Source organism: Pipistrellus kuhlii, unplaced genomic scaffold, assembly GCF_014108245.1.
Source record: "Pipistrellus kuhlii isolate mPipKuh1 unplaced genomic scaffold, mPipKuh1.p scaffold_m20_p_16, whole genome shotgun sequence".
Lineage (NCBI taxonomy): Eukaryota > Metazoa > Chordata > Mammalia > Chiroptera > Vespertilionidae > Pipistrellus > Pipistrellus kuhlii.
The window spans coordinates 8,126,467-8,151,435 of NW_023425471.1; the positions used below are offsets into that span (position 1 = coordinate 8,126,467).

The 24,969-nt window shown below is 39.3% G+C and overlaps 1 protein-coding gene across 1 annotated transcript in view; it reads left to right on the forward strand.

Annotated features, from left to right (window-relative positions):
• The window catches only part of PHEX (phosphate regulating endopeptidase homolog X-linked), a 185,936-nt gene that overhangs the window by 151,861 nt on the left and 9,106 nt on the right, over positions 1-24,969 (forward strand). Inside the window, exons 16-20 of the mRNA XM_036439857.2 lie at positions 9,833-9,887; positions 15,602-15,669; positions 18,335-18,465; positions 22,303-22,368; positions 23,415-23,519. Coding sequence (XP_036295750.1) covers positions 9,833-9,887; positions 15,602-15,669; positions 18,335-18,465; positions 22,303-22,368; positions 23,415-23,519 — 425 coding nt within the window. The remainder of the gene's footprint in view (positions 1-9,832; positions 9,888-15,601; positions 15,670-18,334; positions 18,466-22,302; positions 22,369-23,414; positions 23,520-24,969) is intronic.

The window sequence follows — 24,969 nt, forward strand, 5'->3', positions numbered from 1 at the left end:
TTGATGGTCACAATCTCGCACATCCTCCCCTGGGGAAAAAAATCAATTGTCTTTTATCCTTATTTTAAAAGTAGTTAATATTTATTGTAGAAAATATTATTTTGTGGCTAAGTGTTTGTGCAAATCTGAGACTTTTTTAAAGGGCAAATTCCTAGATGTGAAGGAATTGCTGAGTCAAACATTATGCTCAGTTTAGGGATTTTAAAATATAGTATACCTGACTTCTCTTGAGAAAAGTGGTACTATTTTCAGAGAAGAGAGGTCCTAGTTCCCACCTGGTGCTAGTGGGGGTGGATTTCTTGTGATATCCTGAGAAAAAGAATTTTCTGATATTCACATAGGAGAATGGGACTATCCCATTCTCCTTTATCCTGCTATACAATAAGTGTATCTGGGGCATCAGCAGAGCTAAAATCAGAGCCAGTGTTCAGAGTTTTCTTTCCATGTTAGAGCAGAGTCCAATCCAGTACCAGGCTAGCTGAGCTTGTGTTTCCCCACTGCAATCCATCATTGCATTGCATGTGGGGCAAACAGGTCCACATGGCTATGGAGGAAACACGGGTGAATGCAATGAAGCCAAGAGCAAGCCAAAAGCACAAGAGAGAACTCCTTTGTTTAGGAGATTATGTATTACCAAATTTTCACATGCTTACAATGGCCACACCCATTCTGGCCAGTGATCTCTGTTCCCAGGTGTGACCAATACACAATACTTTCCATGGCCACCCCGATTTAACTGTGCATCATTCGTCTCCCCTTTGCTGGACCCTAACCCCCAGTGATCTGCAAGGAATAGGCCAGTGGTTCCCTGGGGAGTGCAAAGTTGTAGCTTCCTGGTTAAGCGCCCCAGATGACTGGCCTGTAGTGTCTGGTCTTCCCTTTGCTCCTTTCTTTTATATGTGTGTGTGTGTGTGTGTGTGTGTGTGTGTATATATATATATATATATATATATATAGCTAATATGCTAAGTGCTCATCCAACCAGTCACTGTGAAGCACACTGATCACCAGGGGGCAGAGGCTCAATGCAGGAGCTGCCATGATGCCCGCTGGCCATTTACAAAGAAACAGCACTGCGGACCTGGCACCCACAAAGCAACACCTGGCTTCCCCCAAGTGGGACACAGGCCCCGACACCACCCCAGGGTGACATTCCACCAAATCACAGCTGACGCTGCTGAGACTCCATAGCACAAAATGTGACCCACAGCCCAGCCCAGAAAACTGTGGCTGTGGGCGCTGGGTAATGATGTCACGTAGCATCACCTGGCTTCCTCTCCCTAGCAACTAGCCTCCTTGGAGTTCCTTCAGCCCAGGAACATGACTCTTGCTTCATAGCCAGGTGGAAATATTTTACACTTTAACCAAATGGCTGTGAAGCATTTCCCTGTGCCTCATCTCATTTGATCCTCACAGAAGTCCTGGAGTAGGTAGATAGGAGACTCGGAATCCTACTTTCTTTTCATTAGCTGGAAAAAGGAGATTTAGAAAGCTTAGAAATTTGACCCGACTGCCCAAAATATAGTCAAACACTGCTGCAGTTAAATATTTTACCCTTTGTTCTCCCTGCATGATCTACAATAATAATCTGCTCTGTGTTGATGTTTACTGTTGCTGACAATTACCTGAAAGAGAAGTTGGGGTGCTTTATAGGCTGGGAAAAGTTTAAATCAGAACAGATCTAATTAAGCAAGTTCATTCTAGATCTATAAAAGGCTAAGTTGATTTGCGCATGTGTGATCATATAAAGCTCTAGCTGATACAAATGGCACACATGTGTTTTGATCTGTCATTGTAGACCATGAATTTGGTTGACACCTCTATTATAGAGAAAGGGTGAATAGTGATATTAAAATATTTCTTCTAATTTCCTTTCAATGTGCATGAATTCATGTACTAGGCCACTAGTTATTAATAAATAGCTAATTACGATGGTATCAGTACCAGTTTATATTTCCTCTAACAGAAGATGAGATGGATTTCTTTTACCAAATATACATTGTAAAGATATTATTGAAGGAGGCGAATAAAGAGACTCAGTTTTTTGGTCTAATTGACATGGGAGAAAATGTTAGTCATATTTTCATTCTTGAGATTATTATCTCATACCAGATTACAAATCATGAACCCACCCAAGTATTTGTTGAGAATCTGCTGCTATCGCAGGCCTAGGCTGGACATCACTGTCTCTAGTGTCAGAATTACCTAGGTCAGCAATTGTGTGCATGAAAGGAATTGTTGGAATATGAGTAGAATATGAGATACTGAGCTTCAAACGTGAGGAACTTTTTGTTTTCCCTGCCAGGTGTTGAACTATAGCAGCAGTTCTCAAAGGGTGGTCCCTGGATCAGCAGCATCAGCGTTACTTGTGATAAATGAGCCTTACCTGGCCGGCCCTACTCCGGAACTACCAAATCTGAAACTTCAGGGTGGACCCAGTAATTCATGTTTTAATATTTTAACTATCAAAGTTCTGCTTGATGGTCAAGTTTGAGAAGCACTGAGCTATAAAAATGCAGCAAATTCAAAAGAGATGCAGCGTGGTCGGGTAAAGGGAGAGGAACTAACTCATTCTGGTTTGCCTGGGACTGTCCCAATTTTAGCACTAAAATGCCACATCCCAGGAGCCCCCTCAGTCCTGGGCAAACAGAGTGGTTAGTCACGCTGGGAAAGAAGAGGAGGTTCTCTTTGTTGCAGCCCAAAGGTAATTATGGCAGAAAAAGAATAGAAGGGACAGAAGAGAAGGTTTCAAGATGGAAGGCAGATTTTAGAAGCTGCTTCCTGCTTGTCAGTTCTAGGCTGATAGATGTGGTGGCAGGAGGTTACCTGCAGGAAGCCAGCAGATGGCTAAGGCATCTTGCTGAATCCCTTGATATGAGTCACAGCTGTTGGAACTGGATACTTTCTGGAAAGGAAAAGGTTGGTATTCACCAAACTACTGCAAGATGCTAAATGAAAAGAAAAAAAAAAAGCCACTATTAATCTTAGAGTGATGATATTGAACCCCCCCATCTACCAAAAAGCATAACCAAAAGTGCTTTGTAATTGCAGCGATTTTCATGTCCCAACTGATGGCCCCCTAGATTCTAGAAGAATGGTATCCAGTTTATCTGATTGCATGAACTAATCCTGAATAAGATGTAATACTCATTCTTTCTTAGCGTGAGCATTAATCCTCGATATTCCGAGGCTGGTGCAATTAGAACTATTTTTGTCTTTTTGAACAGTCATAATTTTTAAGTCATGTAAAGTCTTCATTTTTGAAAGAATAGTCTGCAAAATTATAATAAAAATAGCTAATTGTATGCTACAAGCATGATGTCGAGGAGTGGTTAAGAAAAGAGAATGAGACAGGAGGGCTGATTTACATACATCAAAGTTAACTATAAGCAGTTCCCTGTTTTTACTAGACCAATAATTCTGAAAATTTTGCACATTATACTTGCCTGGGGAGCTTTTAAAACATAATGATGCTCAGAGCTCTATCTTAGAAATTGAGGCTTAATAGGTCTGGGCATAGGTAACCACTATGATCACTTTGACATGTATTTTACAGATCTTTTATGTGCACTTACATGCATACAGGGTGGAGCAAAGGTAGGTTTACAGCTGTTTATATGGCTAATAATACAATAATTAATAAATAATACATGAATAAACCCACATACAACTGTAAACCTACCTTTGCCCCACCTGTATATTCATACTAATAGGATATTTATTTAAAATATATTGCCGAAACCAGTTTGGCTCAGTGGACAGAGTGTCGGTCTGCAGACTGAAAGGTCCCTGGTTCGATTCTGGTCAAGGGCATGTACATTGGTTGCAGGCACATACCCAGTAGATGATTCTCTCTCATCGATGTTTCTAGCTATCTATCCCTCTCCCTTCCTCTCTGTGAAAAATCAATAAAATATATTTTAAATAAAATAAAATAAAATATATAAATGACATTCATATATATGTGCCTTGCTTTATCCCAACAATATGTCTCGGATTTTTTCCATACTATACTATTGAGCCCTGTGTCTTTCTTTTCATTTGCTGTATAGCAATTCATAATATGGTTATACATAATTGTCATTCCCCTCCTGATGGACATTTATTTTGTTGTACACTTTTCTCAATTACAGCAACACAGCAATGTGCAGGCTTAGCCATGACTCCACAGTGCACGTGACCCAGTGGATGGGCAGTGGTCCTTGAAGTGTGGTCCCTGGACCAGCAGCATCAGCATCATGAGGGAGTTTGTTAGAGATGCAAATTCTTATCTTCCTCTCTGGACCTATTGACTCAGAAATTCTGAGGGTGGGGCCCAGCAATATGCACATAGATATGTAAGATATGTGTGTGTACATAGACAGTCAGTTCTGCTATAATGTGACATGTGTCCCTAAAACATCACTATGCAGCACAAAATCTATACATATAAAAGCCTAAGTAGCTATGGTGTGCACTGACCACCAGGGAGCAGACGCTCAATGCAGGAGCTGCCGAGCTGCGATCACTTGGTAGGGGGGATTCTTGGGTGATGCACCTGGAACCAGAGAGGAGGGAGCCTGGTTCCAGGGTGCATCACCCGAGAACCACTCTCTTGCAATCCGGGACCCCTTGGGGGATGTTGGAGAACCAGTTTTGGATTGATCCCTGCAGACTAGGCTGAGGAACCCCACTGGTGCACAAATGCACCAGGCCCCTAGTTATACAATAACATCCACAAGGCTTATGGGAAAAAGGGGTTAGGGATACAATAATCAAAAACTTTGTCAGCAACACACACAAAAAGCCAGGAGCCTAATAAAAATAATAGCACAGTTTTGCACATGTTAAATAGGTAAATACATATATGCTGCAGTAAGTATGGCACTTTGCCTAGAAAAGGCTTGAAGTTTGCTTGTGGAAGTGGGCCCTGGAGGGCTTGCAACTTGTGAGTTATTGTGTAATGGTAGAAGGCGGGTTCTCTGAGACTGGAAGGACAGTTTTAATATGAGGTGTGGCTTATAAAACACACACACACACACACACACACACACACACACAGTGAATGGAGGTAGCTGGTTCATGTTGGGATGTGTGCATTCTGTGTATTCCTATGTGGTTCATTTGGGTGCAGTTTTATACCTTCATCTAGCATTTCTCGTAAAGGAAATGGGACATAAGCAGATGGGAAATTGGAGTTATGCCCCAGTTTTCCCTCTAATATATCAGCATGTTGGAACAAATTTGCCTTTTCAGTACAAGTGTTATAATAGAACTGACTATGTGCATTTATATGTGCTACACATAAAAGGACCCCATACATGACTGAGTGCTATTTTTTCACTTATCTTCTTTACTTAATAACATCTCTTTATGCTTTTTCTATAGCAGGGGTGGGGAACCTTCTTTCTGCCAAGGGTCATTTTGATATTTATAACATCTTTCACAGGCCATACAAAAATGTTCAACTTAAAAATTAGCCTGCTATATTTGGTCAGACATTTCATTAATTCACCCCTGATGCCTTTGCAGGGCCAGACCAAATGATTTCTCAGGACTTTATATGGCCAGAGGGCTGGATATTCCCACCCCTTGCTCTATAGTTACTAATTTTTAAATGGTATTTAAAGCATTAAGAGATCACTAAATTGCTCTTCAAATGCTTGCAACAATTTACACTCCCACCAGCACACTTCCTACACCCTGGCCAGTATTACCTATTGTTAAATTTATTAATTTGTGCCAACCCAGTAGTTAAATTTCTCTTTAATCTCCCTCCCTCTTTCATATTCATATACATATATGTGTGTATACATTTACATTGTGAGGAATGCTTCCCACAAATACACTGATAGAAAAAGGAGCGGATTTCAAAATGTGAAACAGGTGGTGAGGCAGTGCTGAAATGGAGAAGAAAGGAAATGCAATGGAGATGCAAGAAAACATAAGAAAAGCCCATTAAAAGGGCCGAGAGAAAGAATCCCCTTTCCTTTTATTTAATTACTAGAGGCCTGATGCATGAAATTCATGCAAGAGTAGGCCTTCACAGCCCCAGCTTTGTCTGGAAGGTCATCTGGAAAGTCATCCGGATGGTTATTCTGCTGTTAGGCCATTTGGTTGATTTGCATATTATGCTTTTATTATTATAGATTTTTTACTTCTACCTTTGCTAAATACAATTTACCTACTTATGAGGTAAGATACTGAGTTGGCCCTGTTGGGATTCAATCTGTCACTCTTGCCAGTTGACGTCTCCAAAAATGCAACTTAAACTGTTAATCCATTCACTTCAGCAAAACAGCTCTGAGGGCATCAGATTCTTCTGTTGATCGGTATTGGGTTCCATGCCCCACACAAGCTGGGAAGATACAGCTGATCAGGGGAGTGTGATGGCCACCGCCTGTGAGTCTGGGGCCTCTATCTAACAGCTAAAGTGGCAAAATGGAGGCTCACGCAGTGTTAGATGGTTTCCTGCAAAGAGATTGGCAGTGGACAGAAATGCTTCCAGCTGGGCACATCTCCAAGCAGGAAAACCAGAATGATTTAATAATGAAATCACATTCGCTTATGGTCATTGTTCTTATTAGGAAATAGCATTGCTTTGGTCATATGTTGTGTGAGATGGAATTTGCTTATAAACACTGGTTTATACATATCGAAATCAGAATGAGTTTCTAAAAGTATTCACCAGCAGAGAGGATGGACTACTGATATAAAGATGTAAAAGATATGAAAGGAAATGTAGAGGTTATGAAGATTAATATGATGTTACCCCTTCAAAGTCAGAAAGCAACAGGAAGAGAGAGAACTGCTAGCTGGAACCATCTCTGTTTTGCAATTAGGGTTTTGCACCTTGAAATCTCAAACTATGATATTATTAAGAAGATATGTTACATAGAATTAACATTTCATTTCTAAATGAATAACTTGAGCCCAGCCAGCTTGCATCAGTGGTTGAGTATTGACCTATGAACCAGGAGGTTACGGTTCAATTCCTAGTCAGGGCGCATGCCTGGGTTGCGGGCTCCATATCCAGTGGACTGTGTGCAAGAGGCAGCCAATCAATGATTCCCTCTCATCATTGATGTTTCTGTCTCTCTCTTTTTCCCTTCCTCTCTGAAATCAATAAAAATACATTTTTTTTTCAAAAAAGGACTTGATTTCCTACCCTCATTTCTCAGAGTCTGCTGCCATGGAGGGGAGGGAGCAAGAATGTTGAAGAGGGACAGAGAGAAGAGAAAACATTTTATCTTCTAAAAGAGCTTTCAGTCTCAAGGGGCTTTGAACAGTGGCTCTGGAGCAAGCAAGAACATTGAAGGCGGCATCTCTTTTTCTCTTTTTGTTACTATTCTTTGTATTCCTAGTTGTGATGACTTGTAAGTGCAGCTCCTGGGATCAACTTGGGGCTCTAAATTTAGTAGTGAGCTGCAATGGCAAAGCAAAGCATTTCTCCCACTCATCTGCACCTGGAGCCAGCTACATAATTTGCAGGGCCCAGTGCAAAATAAAAATATGGGCGCCCCCTGTTCAGAAAGCAGGAAAAAGTACTGTTAAAGGTGCTAAAATAGAAAGCTTTATCCTGCCTTCTGTGGCCTCTTGTTCTCCAGACTTGTCATTTTTTTTTTTACTTGCTATTTAGTGCTGTTGTGAGGAAAATTAAAATTTTAAATCTTCAGCATAATTTTACTGTTCAACTTTATATTGTGCAATGCCAGTTTTAAATGCAAATATAAGAACTCTTAACTTGTATGTGGAATCACCTAAATTATTCAATTTGTATTTTGTAGCTGGTACATGCATATGTATTTTGTTCTTACCAGAACACTGCACAGAACTAACTCAGCTGTTTTTATTCCACTTTTTAATACACGCACATTCTATCAACTCTCTACCTTTCACTTACTGATGAGTAAGAAAGGACTGAAAGGAAAAGGAACGGTGGGCCACCTCATCTTTCCCTTTCCTTCTATGTCATCATTTTTTGGTGTATGTGGTTGGCTAATATAGCAAGAAAGAGCATGACAGGTTACCTTAAGCATTTTTGTTTTTGAGAATGCCAATACTGCCTTTTGGTGATCAAAGCACATTCTGCTTCTAATGGAAAGAGTCCTCTTGGAGCTGTCGGAGCCCCCACCTACTCAGTCCTAGATGTAACATGCTTACCTTATACTCACTTTGCGTCTTGCTGAGTTCCCACACGTTGTGGGTCTATAGGAGTTCTGTGCTCCTGGGGAGTATCATAAATACTTAATGCAAGTGAGGCATCTAGGAACCATGGGCCCGCAACCATGCATGGCTCCTTTGCTCACACACTTATCTCCTTGTCCCCTTGGATGCCCCTTATAAAATCATATCCAAAGATAAAGTTAAGAGTTTCAAGACAGTGACAGCAGAGCATTAAACCAAGTTCAGGGTCCTTCTGCATGGGAGGGCCGGTATGACTGCACAGGTTGAGTGTCCATAAAGGTGATCCTTCATGTATTAGGGGAAGCTGCTGGATAGCTGGCAGTCTCCTGCACACTCTGAGTATTCAGGGCTCTAGTGCACAGCAATTTCACAATTTGAAATTGATGTAACAGGGAAATTCCATACTGTTTCTCCTAGTGGTTGTACCAGTCTGCATTCCCACCAGCAGTGTACTGTAGTTTCTTTTTCTGTGCACCCTCATCAGCACTTGTCATTTGTTGATTTGTTGAGGGTAGCCATTCTGACAGGTGTGAGATGAGACCTCATTGTCATTTTGATTTGCATCTCTCTGATGATTAGTGACATTGAACATTTTTTCATATGTCTGTTGGCCATATGTATGTCCTTTTTGGAGAAGTGTCTATTTAGCTCTTTTGCCCATTTTTAAATTGGATTATTTATCTTCCTTTTGTTAAGTTGTATGAGTTCTTTATATATTTTGGAAAGTAACCTCTTATCAGATATATCGTTGCTAAATATGTTCTCCCATACAGTGGGCTCCCTTTTCATTTTGATGATAGTTTCTTTTGCTGTGCAGAAGCATCTCTTACCCTTTGAGATAGCATAGAGGGACCTGGAGAGTATTATGCTAAGCAAAATAAACCAGTCAGAGAAAGACAAGCATCACATGATCTTACTCATATATGGAATCTAATGAACAAAATAAACTGATGAGCAAAAATAGATCCAGAGACATGGAAGCATCAAACAGACTCTCAAACCTCAGAGGGAAGGCAGGGGAGGGTAGGTAGATGGGAAGAGAACAACCAACGAACTTGTATACATATATGTATATCCTTCGGACACAGACAATAGAGGGGGTGAATGCCTGGGGTGGAAGGCAGGGGCAGGCTGGGAGAGGTCAATGGAGAAAGGGGGGACATATGTAATACTTTCAGTAATAAAGATTTTTAAAAAATAAACCAATGAGCAAAATAGACCCTGAGACATAGGATCATGGAACAGACTGTCTTAGAGGAAAGGCAGAGGGTGGGTGGGTGAGTGGGTGGGGAGAGATTAACCAAAGAACTCATGCATATATACATAAACCCATGGACACAGACCATAGTGTGGTGAAGGCCAGGGGCAGGGGGTGGGTGAAAGGTAGAGGGGGATCTGTAATACTTTTACCAATAAAGATAAATTAAAAAAATAAATCATATGAAAATGATAAAAGAGAAATTGATGTAATGTATTCATTTCAAATTCAGTTGAATTAAGATCATCTTAGAGATAAGACAGTTGGATCTCCTGGAGGGTTCCCAGCTCCCTGAGGAGTACCTTTCATATGGGCCTTTGAAACTTTAAAGCTAAAGCTGGAACCAGGTACTTACCATCAAGTCAGTCTCTGTATCCCTTACACTTTGTTTGTTTGTCTTTCTCCCAGGATTTCCAGCAGGAGAGCTCCAGAAGCCTTTCTTTTGGGGAACAGAATATCCTCGGTAAGTAAACGAGTAAAGAAAGCAGTTATTGACGAATAAGGAAGAACATGCTGCTTGGGCAGAACATAGAAGTTTAAAAAATCAAAAAACAAAGTCAGTAAGTTGTTCAACAAAAAGAGGACATGGAACCTGGCGTGGGCTGGACCCACTCTCACCATTTTAGGTATTTGTTTTCTGATTCTTATTGCCAGGGCATGTGTCTGGACAGAAAAGCCAACTAATATACAGGTAGTTATAATTTTTATGCATTTATTCACTTATGCATTGACTCATACTACAAAAATTTGGAGCGTGAAGGATTTCTGGGATTTGAGTTGATGGATCTATCGATAAAACCATTCCAGCCCTGGCCGGTGTGACTCATTGGTTAGAGCTTCAGCCCGAGTATTACAGGATTGCTGGTTCGATTCCAAGTCAAGGGCACACACATTGGTTGCAGGTTCCATTTTAGACCCTGGTTGGAGTGCATGTAGGAGGCAACCAATCAATGTGTGATGTTTCTTTCTCTCCCTCCTTCCTCTCTCTCTAAAAAGCAATGGAAAAGATATTCTCGAGTGAAGATTAACAAACAAACCATATTCCAGATAGAAGAAACAATGTGAGAAAAGGAAAGAAATGTGATGACAGACTAGCAAAGGTTTAGTTTGACTAGTTTAAGTGGTAGCAAAGGGAAGCAATGGAAAAGTTTTCAAGAAAAGAAGGTTGATGTTTGATATGGAGGACTCTGAATGCCGGGTAAAGAGCCTGGGCATTAATAGCCAATAGAAAATATTGAATTATTGAATTTTTTTGAGCAAGTAAAGATAATCAAATTTGTCTTTAGAAATCTGGGTAGCTATATGATAGTTTAAAAATTGGCAGTGTCTGGCTGAAACTGGTTTGGCTCAGTGGTAGAGCGTCGGTCTGCGGACTGAAAGGTCCCGGGGTTGATTTCGGTCAAGGGCATGTACCTTGGTTGAGGGCACATCCCCGGTAGGGGCTGTGCAAGAGGCAGCTGGTCGATGTTTCTCTCTCATTGACGTTTCTAGCTCTCTATCTCTTTCCCTTCCTCTCTGTAAAAAATCAATAAAATATATTAAAAATAAAAATTAGCAGTGTCTGGAGTTATGTATATCAGTTTAAAGGTCATTAATACCAATAGATTATAGACTGAAGTAATGCAGAATTTCTATACATACTGGAAATTCTGATAATATTCATTGTCAGTAATATTACCACTTTTATTATGTGCTTTTGCTTGCTTTAGTGCACAGAAAATTTAGTCTTGATTTTAGAAGTTCAGTCTCTTGTATTTTGGTTTATATAAATGGCAATTTAAATATGTTTAAATATGGTGGCAATGTTTTGATTTGGGCTTTCCCAGAAGCACAGCCTATGACAAGGATTCAAGTGCACATAGTCCTTTTGGGAGTGACACAGGAAACACCAGCAGGAGAGCGGGGAAAAGAGACAAGGAGGGCAGGAAGCCAGTGAAGTGTGTTGGAGGAGTTTTCCATGGCTGCCATAATGAATTATCACAGACTTGGTGGCTTAAAACATTGTAAATTTATTTGCTTATAGTTCTGTAGGTTAGAAGTCTAACCTGGGTCTTGGGCTAGCAATTGCACTGATCTTCTGTTCTTGTGGTTATATACCTGGAGACTTGGAAATAGTCTGGTTCAATTTTGAAGTTATTGATTCGATGAAATTGTTTATTGGATCTGTGAGATGATTTTTTAAATATAAAAATTAAAATAATAGGAACTTAGGACATAATAATAGTATTTGTTAGTTCAACCTTATGCTGAGCCATATTTGAGACTTCAGTGGAAGAGAGATTTGCATTTTTTTTCCTAGAGAGTTCTGTGTCTGCGCTGAAACCCTCCTCCATTAAGATCAGCATTGGAAATATGGTGATGCTGGACACATGGGAATCAAAGTCCAGTGAGATGGATTCCCATACATGCATCTGTTCTGGACAGATAGCCTTCAGAACCAGCTAGTGCTTATCCTTTCTGCCCACACTGGCCAGCTTAGTCCTCCCTGAGGGTTGGGTAAAATGATGGGGGCATTGGTAGGCTGAATTGTTTCCAGAGGAGAGAATCAGGATTGTAAATGGCATAAGACAACATATTCCAAAGCGTGTGTTCCATGAAGTAGTAATAGAGGTAAGTCATCCTCCCCTTCCCTTTGTTTTGGAGAACCACAATACTTAGCAGCATAAAACCTCCTAAGAATCTCTGTAAGACGAAGACTCACTTATGTACTTATTTTTATTTTTTGTTAATTCTCATCTGAGAATATTTTCCCATTAATTTTTAGTGAGAGTGGAAGAGAGAGGGAAAGACAGAGAAACAAATCGAATGGTTGTCTCCTGCATGAGTCCCAAACAGGGCCCGGGCCTGGGAGGAGCCTGCAACCAAGGTATGTGACCTTGACTGGAATTGAACCTGGAAACCCCCCCCCGCCCGCCCCCGCTGAGTCCTCAGGCAGATGAGAAAGAAACTTATTTAAATGTGTTTAACCTAGAGGTCCCTAAAATCCCTCTTTTTCTATGTTTTGGGAGATGTTGGTGTAAGTTCATGACTGAAGAAAAATAGTTGAAAGACCTTGAGAAGAGAGCATTTGAGGAAGAACCTCATAACTTCATATTTTTTGAAAGAAAGTTAAGATGGAAGAATGATTTACTATGTTTGGGGGAGTGGTGTCAGAGGGTGTTCAGCGAGAGATTGAACTAGTCCAATGGCTATACTAGTAAGACATAAGAAAGAGTTTCCATTTTGACAACAGGGAGACCTGATTTATTTTATTTTTATTTTTTATAAATATATTTTTTATTGATTTCAGAGAGGAAGGGAGAGGGAGAGAGAGAGAGAGAAACATCAGTGATGAGAGAGAATCATTGATCAGCTGTCTCCTGCATGCCCCCATCTGGGGATCGAGCCTGAAGCCTGAAACCCCTGCATATGCCCTTGACCAGAATCGAACCTGGGACCCTTTAGTCCTCAAGCAGAGGCTCTATCTATCCACTGAGCCAAAGTGGCTTGGGCGAGATCTGTTTTATTTACAACCACTGATGAGAGAATGGGCCACCACAGAAGGGGTGAGCTCCTGGTTATTGAAAGTGCCCAAGGAGAAGCCTTACGACCTTTTGAACTGGTTTTTGTAGAGGGCGGCCCTGCTTCAGCTAAGGAGTAGAGCTGATGACCTTAAAGACACTTCTAACTCGGAGATTTTTATGAATCTACATTCAGGCAGAGAGTAGCCCTTACTTGATGACTGCTTGAGATAATGGTTGCTCCAGACAGCAGTATGATTGATTCCCTGTTGACAGCAAACCCTGTGCATTTGTTAAGTCCATTCGGTAGTAAGAACAAAAGAGAAGCTGAGTAGGTAGAAACATTTCATCTTTCCCACTTTATTTTTGGAAGGCTAGATTTTTCTCTGCAGGAGTCTTCTTTTTCTGGCCAGTATTGTTAAAAGGTATAGTTTTATTTATTTGTTTATTTTTATGATATGCTAATTTAAATAATGTCCATTGATAACGATAACATGGAATATGTGAATTTAGTATTATATATCATTATCATTGTCAGGCTTAGTCATGTAAAATCACTTCTTTGTCTCCTGTCCAGAGGATTGTAATTATTTGGCTGAGAATCAGAACTTACAATGATTCAATCATTTTCGGAATTCTCTGTTCCCCTTTGCAAGTAGGAAGCTTATTGGAGCAGTCTCTCTGAAGGGATATTTATTGTAGAACAGTTCCGGTAAATGTCCATTGTTCAGCTCTTAAATCCAACGGCACTGACCAAAGCTTGTAGAGAATCGAATATGATTGTCAGGGCTGAGAGGTCTGGAAAAAACGAGATGTTACAGGCTGCACAGTGATAACTACTGCTGCAAAAATTAGCACTATGTAAAATTACAAGTTTGTCCCACACTGCTATGATAGCTCTATGATTGAAATGCATAATTTCACTCTTACTTCTTTAATGAAGGTTTGCAATGATGGAAAAACAGTAGGAAGCATTTTTTCAAATGCAAATTACCTTGCAGGAAAGAAATAACAAAGGGAAGAATTGCCACCAAGGGGAAAAATTAAATCTTGCAGCACTTCCTTGGGTATAGTTGAGACAAACAATTAGCATGTTAAGGATTATTATGTCCTGTAATAACATGTTGCTTCAAAAATTCTCGTTTCTTCCACTTACTGGTCCTATCTGTTTACCGGGCTACTTTGATGTTGCATGTCAGGAAGCAACTGTGAAATCCTGGTATTTTTAGCATCATTGCAAATCTCAGGAAGTATCCTCATCACAAGGATTTTAAGTTGTTTGTAATCCTTATCCATACGTTAAATAACTAAAATAAGGTACAGATCAATCTGTCACTGGCATGAAACGGTAACGTTAATCTGTTGTTACTTTCTTACTGTGTGCTAGGAACAGAGAATTAGCAGCAATCAATAGATAAGGGTTTGACCTTCATAGAATTTAAAGCTGAGAGAGAAGATCCCAGACACACATGAGTGGAAGCCCCCTTATTGATTACTTCATATGTCATTAACATGCTTGTTTCAGTTATATTGCCATGTAACAAAGCACCACTGAACAACCATCACTGGCACAAGAAGCCACAGTTTGGGCAAGATTCAGCTGAGACGCTTGTCTCTGTTCTGTGTGGTGTTTGTTGGCTAGCAACTTGCCTGGGACCAGGGGATCTAAGATGACTTTAGTCACATGTCTGCTGTCCCACCCAGTTGGGCTGGCTTGAAAGGCTGGGGCCCAGCCACGTCTCTTCCTTTAGAAGTCTGACAACTTTTGCTGTCTCTTGCTTGCTTCAGTTGGCCTCTTTGCGTCCAGCTGATTAGTCTACCTTCTTTACATGGAAGTTGACTTCCAAGCAGGACACTTTCAAACATTAAGGCCTGTCACAGCCTAGGTCCAGAAGCCACATCCAGCCCCTTCTGTGCCTTCTGTTGAGCATAGCAAATACGGAGGCCTGTCCAGATGTAAGGGAAAGGAAGTCGTTGCCTCTTGATGGAAGGAGGTGGCAATGCAACCAGGCTGGATGGAATTGTCAGTGGTCGCCCTTGTAGGTAATCTACCACACGCATCTTCAGAGGTGAAGAGAAACGATAAAATGACTTTTCCAAATCTGGTTAAGGCTTCACAGTCTTTGTCATTCAGTCGTGAGCGTGTCTGTCACAAAAGCAGAGAAACGTGACTACCTTGACAGCAGACTGATCCCTTTTAATCTCTGCTCTATTCCTTTTTTATGACTACATTTGAAAAACAATTTAACTTCTAAGTCTGTAGTGATTTTTTCAACAGGTTCTCAGATAAAAAAATAAATGGTATGTTGACTGACAGGATCTTTTCAGACCCTGCTACTGCTTTGGGTATTTATAAATATAAACTACAGCTAGAGCTGATATAGAATAATAAAAATCTTAGGGCTGGAAGGGACTTTAGAAACCATTTCTTTCACACCCCTAATTTCATAGCATAGGAAAAATAAGGCCCATATATGGTCATAATGAGAATGTTAGAATTTATATTTTGTTTGACCATTTTAATGAGAAGGGCACATTTAGATTTTTTAAATAATTTTGTGATTATTAACATGGGTACTAAAAAACAAATTATCTTTGCTTTTCATTGGAAAAAAAAAGGATTATGTTCTTAGATTCATGCTTGTAATTTTCTCCAAATTATATATTTATGTTGTAGATCTCTGAGTTATGGTGCTATAGGAGTAATTGTTGGACATGAATTTACACATGGATTTGATAATAATGGTAAGTACTGGTTCATTGTATAAGCTGCTGCTTTTATGATAATGTTGACTATGGGATGTTAATTGTTGCTATTATTTTTGCATAATGGCATCATCATAGATTGACAATTACCCAATATAGTATGATTACTGATTGAAAACTTTTCCCCGTGTCTTGCAGTGATAGCTTGCAATAAATAAATAATTGTTCCCATTGCATTGGGCTAGAATGATGAAAAAAATGACTTTGTCATTTCAGTGAAGTTAGTTGTGCATTTAGATTACAATTGCTGTAGCTACCACAATAATTATAGGAATTTCTTTATAGCTTCTTCCCTTTGTCATTTCTTTATTCACCATCTTGAGATGCTCTCCCTGGAGGTGTGAGCTCTGCTCGGAGGATGATTATACATGCTGCCAAATGAATACTCAGTGAGTTAGGAATCTGGAGCTTGGCTGACTGGTTCCTTTATACTGTTTCAAGGATTATGCAATGCTCAATCTCTGTTTTTCTCTATGCTGGCATATATTCAGAATTTTAAAAAGGCTATGCTTCCCTAATAATGCATAATATAGAATATGCTATGTATCCTGAAGACATTTAAGCAAAAGAAAAGAGCAGAATATGGCATAAACTAAAGAAATGATCACTCCTTGAGAGTTAACCATTTTTAAACAACACTTCTTTCTCCTTTAAGTTTGGAGTATTATTGGGAAGCCTTATGAAATCTACAGAAGTTATGAATTAGCAGCAAATTATGATCACATCTACATCCACACAAAGATTTCCATGTAGACTAGGGAACCCGGCTGGCTCAAGGCACTATTTAATAGAGGGACCTCTTTCATGTCTGTGATATCTCCAACACCCTTTCCTGGGTGCCTACCCAGGGCCAGAGACCCTTTTGGTTCTTCTCCTTCTGGACAATTCTTCCTGTATTCCCATTAGCCCTTACTTAGCCACACAGGCTTTGTGCTCTCCTGGTTTTTCCTCCCTGTTAAAATCTAGCTGCCTTGTAGTCACCTGAATACCCAGAGCAGTACTTTCTGGCTTTGCATGCTTGGTTTATCTGAGAGGATAGTCTAAGAAACAAAAGCCAGTGCTATTCTCTTGGTTTTGGGTCTTTCTTCCTAGGAAATTTAAGTAAAATTCTTCCTCAGAATCTTCTAGATGGCTTTAGGATTGTCCCTCAAAGAACAAAATCTAATGATGGCAATTTCACTCTGTAATCAGCACTTAGAACAGTACATTGTACATATAAGGACATGCCCAGTATCTGTTTTATAATTGGTTGGTTAGTGGTTGGAGAACGGTGACTCCATACTCTTCCAGAGAGGGTGGTAGTGGCATCTAGCCTTATTGAAGAGCTTCAGATTATTCCAATTAACATATTTTTAAAAATATATATTTTTAATTGATTTCAGAGAAGAAGGAAGAGGGAGAGAGAGATAGACACATCAATGATGAGAGAGCATCATTGATAGCTGCCTCCTGCACAACCCCTACTGGGGATGGAGCCTGCAACCAGGCATGTGCCCTGACCAGGAATCAAACTGTGACCTCCTGGTTCATAGGCCGATGCTCAACCATTGAGCCACATCAGCCGGAGAAATTAACACCCTTGCTTAGGGAGCTTTCTTTTATGCCCAACAAAGAGTTCTCTGCATAATCAAATTTAAACCACCCTAGCCGGGGTGTTCAGTGGTTAGAACATTAGCCTGCAGACCGTAGGGTCATGGGTTTGATTCTGATCAAAGGCACATACTTTGGTTGCAGGCTCAATGCCCCAGTGCCAGTTGGGGTGCGTGTGGGAGGCAACCAATCAATGTGTCTCTCTCACATTGATGTTTCTCTCTCTCTTTGCCCCCTCCCACTCTCTCTAAAAGAATCAATGGAAAAAGTATCCTGGGATGAGGATTAGCAACAACAACAACAACTAAAGTAAACCAATAGTAATCTTGAGTGAAATACAGAAGATAGTTCAGATACACCCAAACATTTTTTTAAGGGTTTTAGAAAGTGAAGAGTGAGCCTGTAGAAGAAAAAAACAAAACATTTCCCATTATGTTTTGGAGGTTTCCATTCTTGTTCAAAGTTTTCTTTTTAGAGCAACCTTCCTGTCATAACAGGACAGATGGGCCTTCCATCCACACAGATGGCTGTGGAATGATTCATAACACAGGTTTCAGTGGCTCTCAGTTCCGGGCGACTTGGAGGAAACACGTTCCTATAGGGTTGAGTCAGGGGCTGCGGTCGCAGGGTGTGAATGACTCATCAGGGTTGTCCCTATGGATCATTTGGAATTTCACTGGTATGTTTATTCCGACTCCCTCCATGGGCTTTCTGAATGAAGCCATCATTTCATAATGCAGAGAAGATTTTGGGTCGTATTAGGTGACAACAGAGAATCCAAGATTGGTTAAGAATGGCGCGTGCCATAAGCTGATGAATCTTATTAAAACGCTCTTTGTTGCTTCGAAGGAAAGAACTTCCTCAAACCTCTTTCTCCTTTTTCCTCTTTTACAATGAACCTGTAACATTGGGGAGAAGGTGGGAGCAGCTCCCAGGAGTAGTCTCTGTTGCTTGGGACTTCTTTTTCAAGACCTGTTGAAATGAGGGATAGGGAAGATGAAGAAATTAGTTTCCATAAATAATACAAATATGTTCTGACTTTCTTTTTTGCTAGGTAGAAAATATGATAAAAATGGAAACCTGGATCCTTGGTGGTCTCTCGACTCCGAAGAAAAGTTTAAGGAAAAAACAAAGTGTATGGTTAACCAGTATAGCAGCTATTACTGGAAGAAAGCTGGCTTAAATGTGAGTATGACAGTGGTGAAGGGGACATATTATGGATTTTTTCTCGTTGGTTGTTAGCTTGCTTTAGACCATTGGTGCTCAAAGTGTGGTTCCCTGGCCAACAGCTTCATTCTCCCTGGGGGAATTTTTAGGAATACAAATTCTTTTATTTTTCCAGTTCAAGATTGTATCAAGATGTGCTGTGTTTTGGAGAGTAGTTAAAATCCAAGTCTCTAGCAGGACGAGGGATTTTAGGTGTTGACTGAAAGAAGCATGGGTTTACTTTATAGCCATCGGTTGCCAAAGGATGGCAAGGGACAAATTCTAACTTTTGGTCCTGAGCAGGATAGCTAGTCACCCATAACATTTTTAAAAAATTTAGTTTATCGAGGTGACATTGGTTAATAAAATTATGCTGGTTTCAGGTATACAATTCTGTAATGCATAATCTGTTTATTGTATTGTGTGTTTACCGCCCCAAGGGATGTCTCCTTCCCTTACGATTTAACTCCCTCTTTACCATCTATCTCCCCTACCCTTCTCTTTGGCAACCACCTACTGTTGCTAGTGTTCATGAGTCCTTTTTTTCTTAGCTTAATCCCTTCACCTTTCTCACCCACCCCCCTTCCACCTCCCCTCTGAGAGCTGTCAGTCTGTTCTTTATCTATGAGTCTGTTGCTGTTTTGCTAGTTGATTTTGTTCATTAGATTCCACATATAAGTGAAATCATATGGTACTTGTCTTTCTCTGACTGGTTTAATTCACTTAGTATAATATTCTCCAGATCCACTCATGCTGTCGCAAATGGTAAGATTTTCTTACTTTTTTAAATAGCTGCATAGTAATCCATTGTATAAATGTACCATAACTCTTTTATCCACTCATCTACCGATGGACACTTGGGCTGCTTTCAGAATTTAGCTATTGTAAATAATGCTGCATTGAACATAGGGGTGCATATTTTCTTCAAAATTAGTGTTTTGGGCTTCTTTGGGTGTATTCCCAGAGTGGAATATCTGGGTCATAAGGCCGTTCCATTTTTAATTTTTTGAGGGAACTTCATACTGCTTTCAACAGTGGCTGCACCAATCTGCACTCCCCCAACTGTGCATGAGGGTTCCCTTTTCTCCGCATCCTCTTCTACACATGTTTGTTGATAGTTCTGACAGGTGTGAGGCAATGTCTTGTTGTAGTTTAAATTTGTATTTCTCTGATTCCCCTCTGCTTTTTTTTTATACTGAAACAAAGAACAGCAACCTTATAAATAAGCTGTCCACCTCTTGTAATGACTAGATGAAATGATGTAGTAGTTTTCCAACAATTCTTGCTCAGATATTCCCATGAAAAATGTCTAAGGTATGATCCCACCCTAACCAGTAGTCAAAATTATCAAGAGCCCAGCTAAACTATTGTATTTCTTCACCTGGAAGAATAGCAGTAGTGTCAAGGAAGCTCTGCTGAGAGAATCAGTAGCCTTATTTATTTTATTCTCTTAAAAATTTTTAATTCAGCTCTGATTGGTTTGGCTCAGTGGATAGAGCCTTGGCCCTGACTGAAGGATGGCAAGTTTGATTCCTGTCAAGGGCATGTACCCCAGTTGCAGGCTTGATCCCCAACAACAGTCGGAGTGTGAAGGAAGCAACCAATTGATGTGTCTCTCACATTGATGTTTCTTTCTCTCTGTCTCTTCCTCCCTTCCACTTTCTCTAAAACAGAATGGAAGAATATTATCAGGTGAGGACTAACAAAAATTAGCTTTAATTCAGTTTATTTAAACTGAAAACAAAACAAAAACAAGTTCACTTATTTCCCTTACCCCCACCCTCTGACTCTGACAACTATCACTCTGTTTTCTTTATGAATTCAGTTTCATTTTTTTTAATTCCACATGTAAGTGAGATCATATGGTATTTATCTTTCTCTGTCTGACTTAATTAAGTCTGACTTATTTCACATAGCATAATACAACCTATTGTCCATCCATGTTATCTTAAATGTCAAGATTTTATTATTTTTTGTGGCTGAGTGGTATTCCATATTGTGTGTGTGTGTGTGTGTGTGTGTGTGTGTGTGTGTGTGTGTGTGTTTCAAATCTTATTTATTCATGCATCTATCATCAATGGTCATTTAGATTGTTTCTACTGCAGTGAATATGGGGGTGTATGTATCTTTTTGAATTAGGATTTTCATTTTCTTTGGATACGTTCCCAGAAGTGGAATTAGTAGATCATATGGTAATTCTATTTTTAATTTTTTGGAGGAGCTTTCATACCATTTTCCATAGTAGTTTCATTAATTACATTCCCACCTAAAGTATACAGGGGTTCCTTCTTCTATACACCTTGCCAACACTTGTTATTTCTTGTCTTTTTAATAGTAGCTATTGTGGTTTTGATTTCGATTTTTCTCATGATTAATGATTTCAGTATCTTTTCAAGTACCTAATGGCAATCTATATGTCTTCTTTGGAAAAATGTCTATTCAGATCATCTGTCCATTTTTAAGAATTAAATTGTTTTTTTGGCTATTGAGTTGTATGAGTTCTTTGTATATTTTATATATTATCCCTTTATCTGATACACGATTTACTAGTACAATTATTTTCTGTCCTTTAGTAGGTTTCCTTTTAATTTTGTTGATGTTTCCTTTGCTGTGCAGAAGCATTTTAGTTTGATGTAGTCACATTTGTTCATTTTTGCTTTTGCTTTTGGTGTCAGATTTTTAAAAAAGACCACTGTTAAGGTGCTCTCACTGTCTGTTTTCTTCTAGGAGTTTTATGGTTTTAGGTGTTTAAGTCTTTATCCCATTTTTTAGTTAATTTTTGTTTGTGGTGTAAGATAATATGTAAAGCTGGAGTGGTAACTTTTTGAGACTGAAGCTGGGAAGGTCCAGGGTGATTATAGAGATCAATGTTATCTGAAGACTTTTAGTTCGATGTAGTCAAATACAAATGTTTTCATTTATTTGTATTGCCTGATACTTGGGTGATTGGGCTAGCATGAAAATAAAGAGTGGATAGGATCAATGGCTTGAAGGATTAGAACAGGGTGTATTGTTTCCTGTTGCTACTATAGCAAATCACCACAAACTTTGTGACTTGAAATAATACAACTTTATCATTATACAGTTCTGTATGTCTGACTCAGGTCTCATTAGGACTGCTTTATTTTCTAACTGCTCTAGGGAAGAATCTGTTTCCTTGCCTTTTCTAGCTTTTACAGGCTGCCTACATTTCTTGGCTCATGGGCTGTATTGGTTTAGATTGTTCTTTGTCATGGACTATAAAAGGGTTTAAGGAGCAATCTTCAAATGTTTAGAAAAAGTTCTTCGCCGTGCTCGGCTAGTTATCATATAATACATATTGCAAGCCTTGACCTTTGTTCCCCATGAAAACGACTCTCCTTTTAATTTTTCTTGGAAATGGGTGAAGGTAAACTGGTGATAGTTGGTCTGAAACTCTTGTTCCTATATGATGGTAAGTTTGGAAACATGAACACATTGAAAAGAATACTCACATTATGTGAGTTAATCAGATAATCTGTCTATTGACATTTTTATTTTTCCCCATTTAGACTAGAGTCATTGAGAATATTTTTTTAAACATTTTATTGGAGTTGGTTAAATGGGTGAGAATAAAGAGGTTAGTGAGAAAGAAATGTGTTGCATAATAAAATAGAAATTATTATATTCAGGAGCACCTTGCTGGGGTTAGTTTTCTATATCAAAATATATTATGACTACTTCTGACTTATTGAATGTAATTTTCTTTTTAAAATATGGCACTTTTTATTGCTATCCTATTTATGCCTCTTGCTGAATGATAGTTGGCTGTGAAGCACTCTTTTTTCTTTTTCTTAGGTAAAAGGGAAGAGGACCCTGGGAGAAAATATTGCCGATAATGGAGGTCTGCGGGAAGCTTTTAGGGTATGTACTGCAACATTTGCTGTGATTTTTAAAATTAGGCTTTAAAACACCGTATGGGTACATCTCAATTTACAGCATAGTCATGTTCTTGAGGAGTTAGATTTCTGTAAATTCTGTGAATTTCTGTAAGTAGAAATATATTGCCCCATTGACTGTGTTATACTCTATTATAGGAATAGAGCTACATTTCTTTTTAGGGTGTAAAGTTACAGTACTTCCTAAACAATAATATTTATTATTAAGAATCATGTATTTAAAAGATAGTTTTCAGATACATAATAAGATATATATATATATATATATATATATATATATATATATATATATGTAATGTATATATGTGAAATAGTATCAAATCAGGCGGCTACAGAAATCTCCTGGGGGCTAGGTTCATATGAGTTTTCCTTCCTTATAATTTTCTCTTAAAATATCAAACTTACATATTATGACCGGAGGCTAGTGGTTCTCATATAGTGGGCCAGGTAAGAATCCGTAATAATGCTTTCATCATCCACTGATTTGTGGTTAAACAAGAAACATAAGGGTGATATGGAAAGATTTTCATAAAGCTAAATCCATTCAATGTAAAGACCAGGGTGTTATTCCAAGATTAAATCCTTCCTCTATTATAATTAAAACATTTTATTTCTACAAGATGATGGTTATTGAAGATTATTGTTTTCCAAATTGGCAGTATGTTGACCCCAAAATCTATTTCCATCGGCTTTGTCATTGTGCTTGATTTGTTTGTTCCCTGGTCGGAAAAGAAAAAACATCCCCCCCCCCCCCCCCGCCAGGAGGGGTAGTTATTGAGCACTTTGGCCCTACTGCTTTGCTATTTATTGAATGTAAGGTCTTTTGCAGGTGAATTTGCCTCACTGATAAGCCATACAACATTGATTTGCATTTCCAGGTTTGTTTTCTTAAAGGAAACCTTGACAAAATACAATTTGCACATGGTAGAGGCTATATTTACTATCTCTGCACTGGATGGGAAGAGAAAAGCCATCATTGCAGAGGATCATTCATTTTGTTTCTCTCACCAGGCTTATAGGAAATGGATAAATGACAAGAGGCAGGGAGTTGAGGAGCCTCTGCTACCAGGTATCACATTCACCAATAACCAGCTCTTCTTCCTGAGTTATGCTCATGTGAGTAGAACCAGCAAGGGGCATCAAAGATGAAATGTGGGACTTTGGCTTGCTTCCTTGATCAAAATTTTGGAGCAAAAATTTAATAGCATAACTTTGATTTTAGCTGAAATTTTATCTTGCTGCTTGTTTTCAGGGTAAATTTCATTAAAAAATACTTTTATTGATTTCAGAAGTGAAGGGAGAGGGAGAGAGAGATAGAAACATCAATGATGAGAGAGCATCATTGATCGGCTGCCTCCTGCATGCCTCACACTGGGTATCTAGCCTGCAACCTGGGCATGTGCCCTGACTGGGAATCGAACTGTGATCTCCTGATTCATAGGTCCACCCTCAACCACTGAGCCATGCCAGCTGGGCAAATTTTATTTTTTAAGTGTTCTCTGAGACATAAAGTTTTAGCTGATTATATTTTAATTGGATGCATTTTTTACATTCAGTATTATTTTGTGTTAGTTTCAGGTGTACAGCATATTAGTTAGATACTCACATACTTTATAAAACCTTGTCCGTGATATTTCCAGTACCCACCTGGACCACATATAGTTATTACAATATTATTCACTATACCGGAGGCCCAGTGCATGAAATGCATGCACTGGTAGGGTCTCTAGCTGCTGTCAGCTGCCAGCTGGGTACTCCTTCCCTTCTCCTACTCTCCTGCCGCCATAGCCGCTGCCCTGATCCCCCCTCCTTTCCTTTGAACTCTCGCTCGAGGGGACAATTTGCATACTACACTTTCATTATATAGGCTTCCCTATGCTGTACTTTATATCCCTGGAACTATTTTTGGACTACCAATTTGTACGTTCTAAATCCCTTCACCAGTCCCCCAACTATGAGACACAATTAATTGATTGAATCAAAGTTTATTGGTTTTTTTTAAATCAAGGGTTACTATGGTAACTCACTTGGTATTTGTGTAATATAGCCTGACTTCCCAATGTTACTATTTGATACTATTAATAACCATTTTTAATGACTCATTCATTGGTGTTCTCAACTGTCAAATGAATATCTGATGACTGTTAGAGCTGAAAACAACAATAAAGTCAAGAAGAGTCATGTAACTCTTTTGTGAGTTTAATAGGCTCTTCGAGCAGAAATAGAAATGCACTAAAGGCACAATTCTGGGTTCCAGTCTTTGGCTAACGAAGCAAGTGCTAATTCATTGCTATTAACTATTTTAGTGGTTTATGTCACAAATGTGTAGGCCTCATGTTCAAAAAATCAAAGATGGATTGTGGAAGGTTCTGACACATGGCCTCAAGTAGGCAAATGTGTATCTATATGCTCAACACTAGACAAGAGTTTTCATCGGTGCAACCTTTGGTTCCTAAGTCTTAGTATTCTCTCTCAGTAAATTCATACATTCCCATGTCTCCTTCAGTTAACTCTGGTTAAATGACTCTCACCTGTCTGGGGTCTTTTATCTCTAAAAGCTGGACAT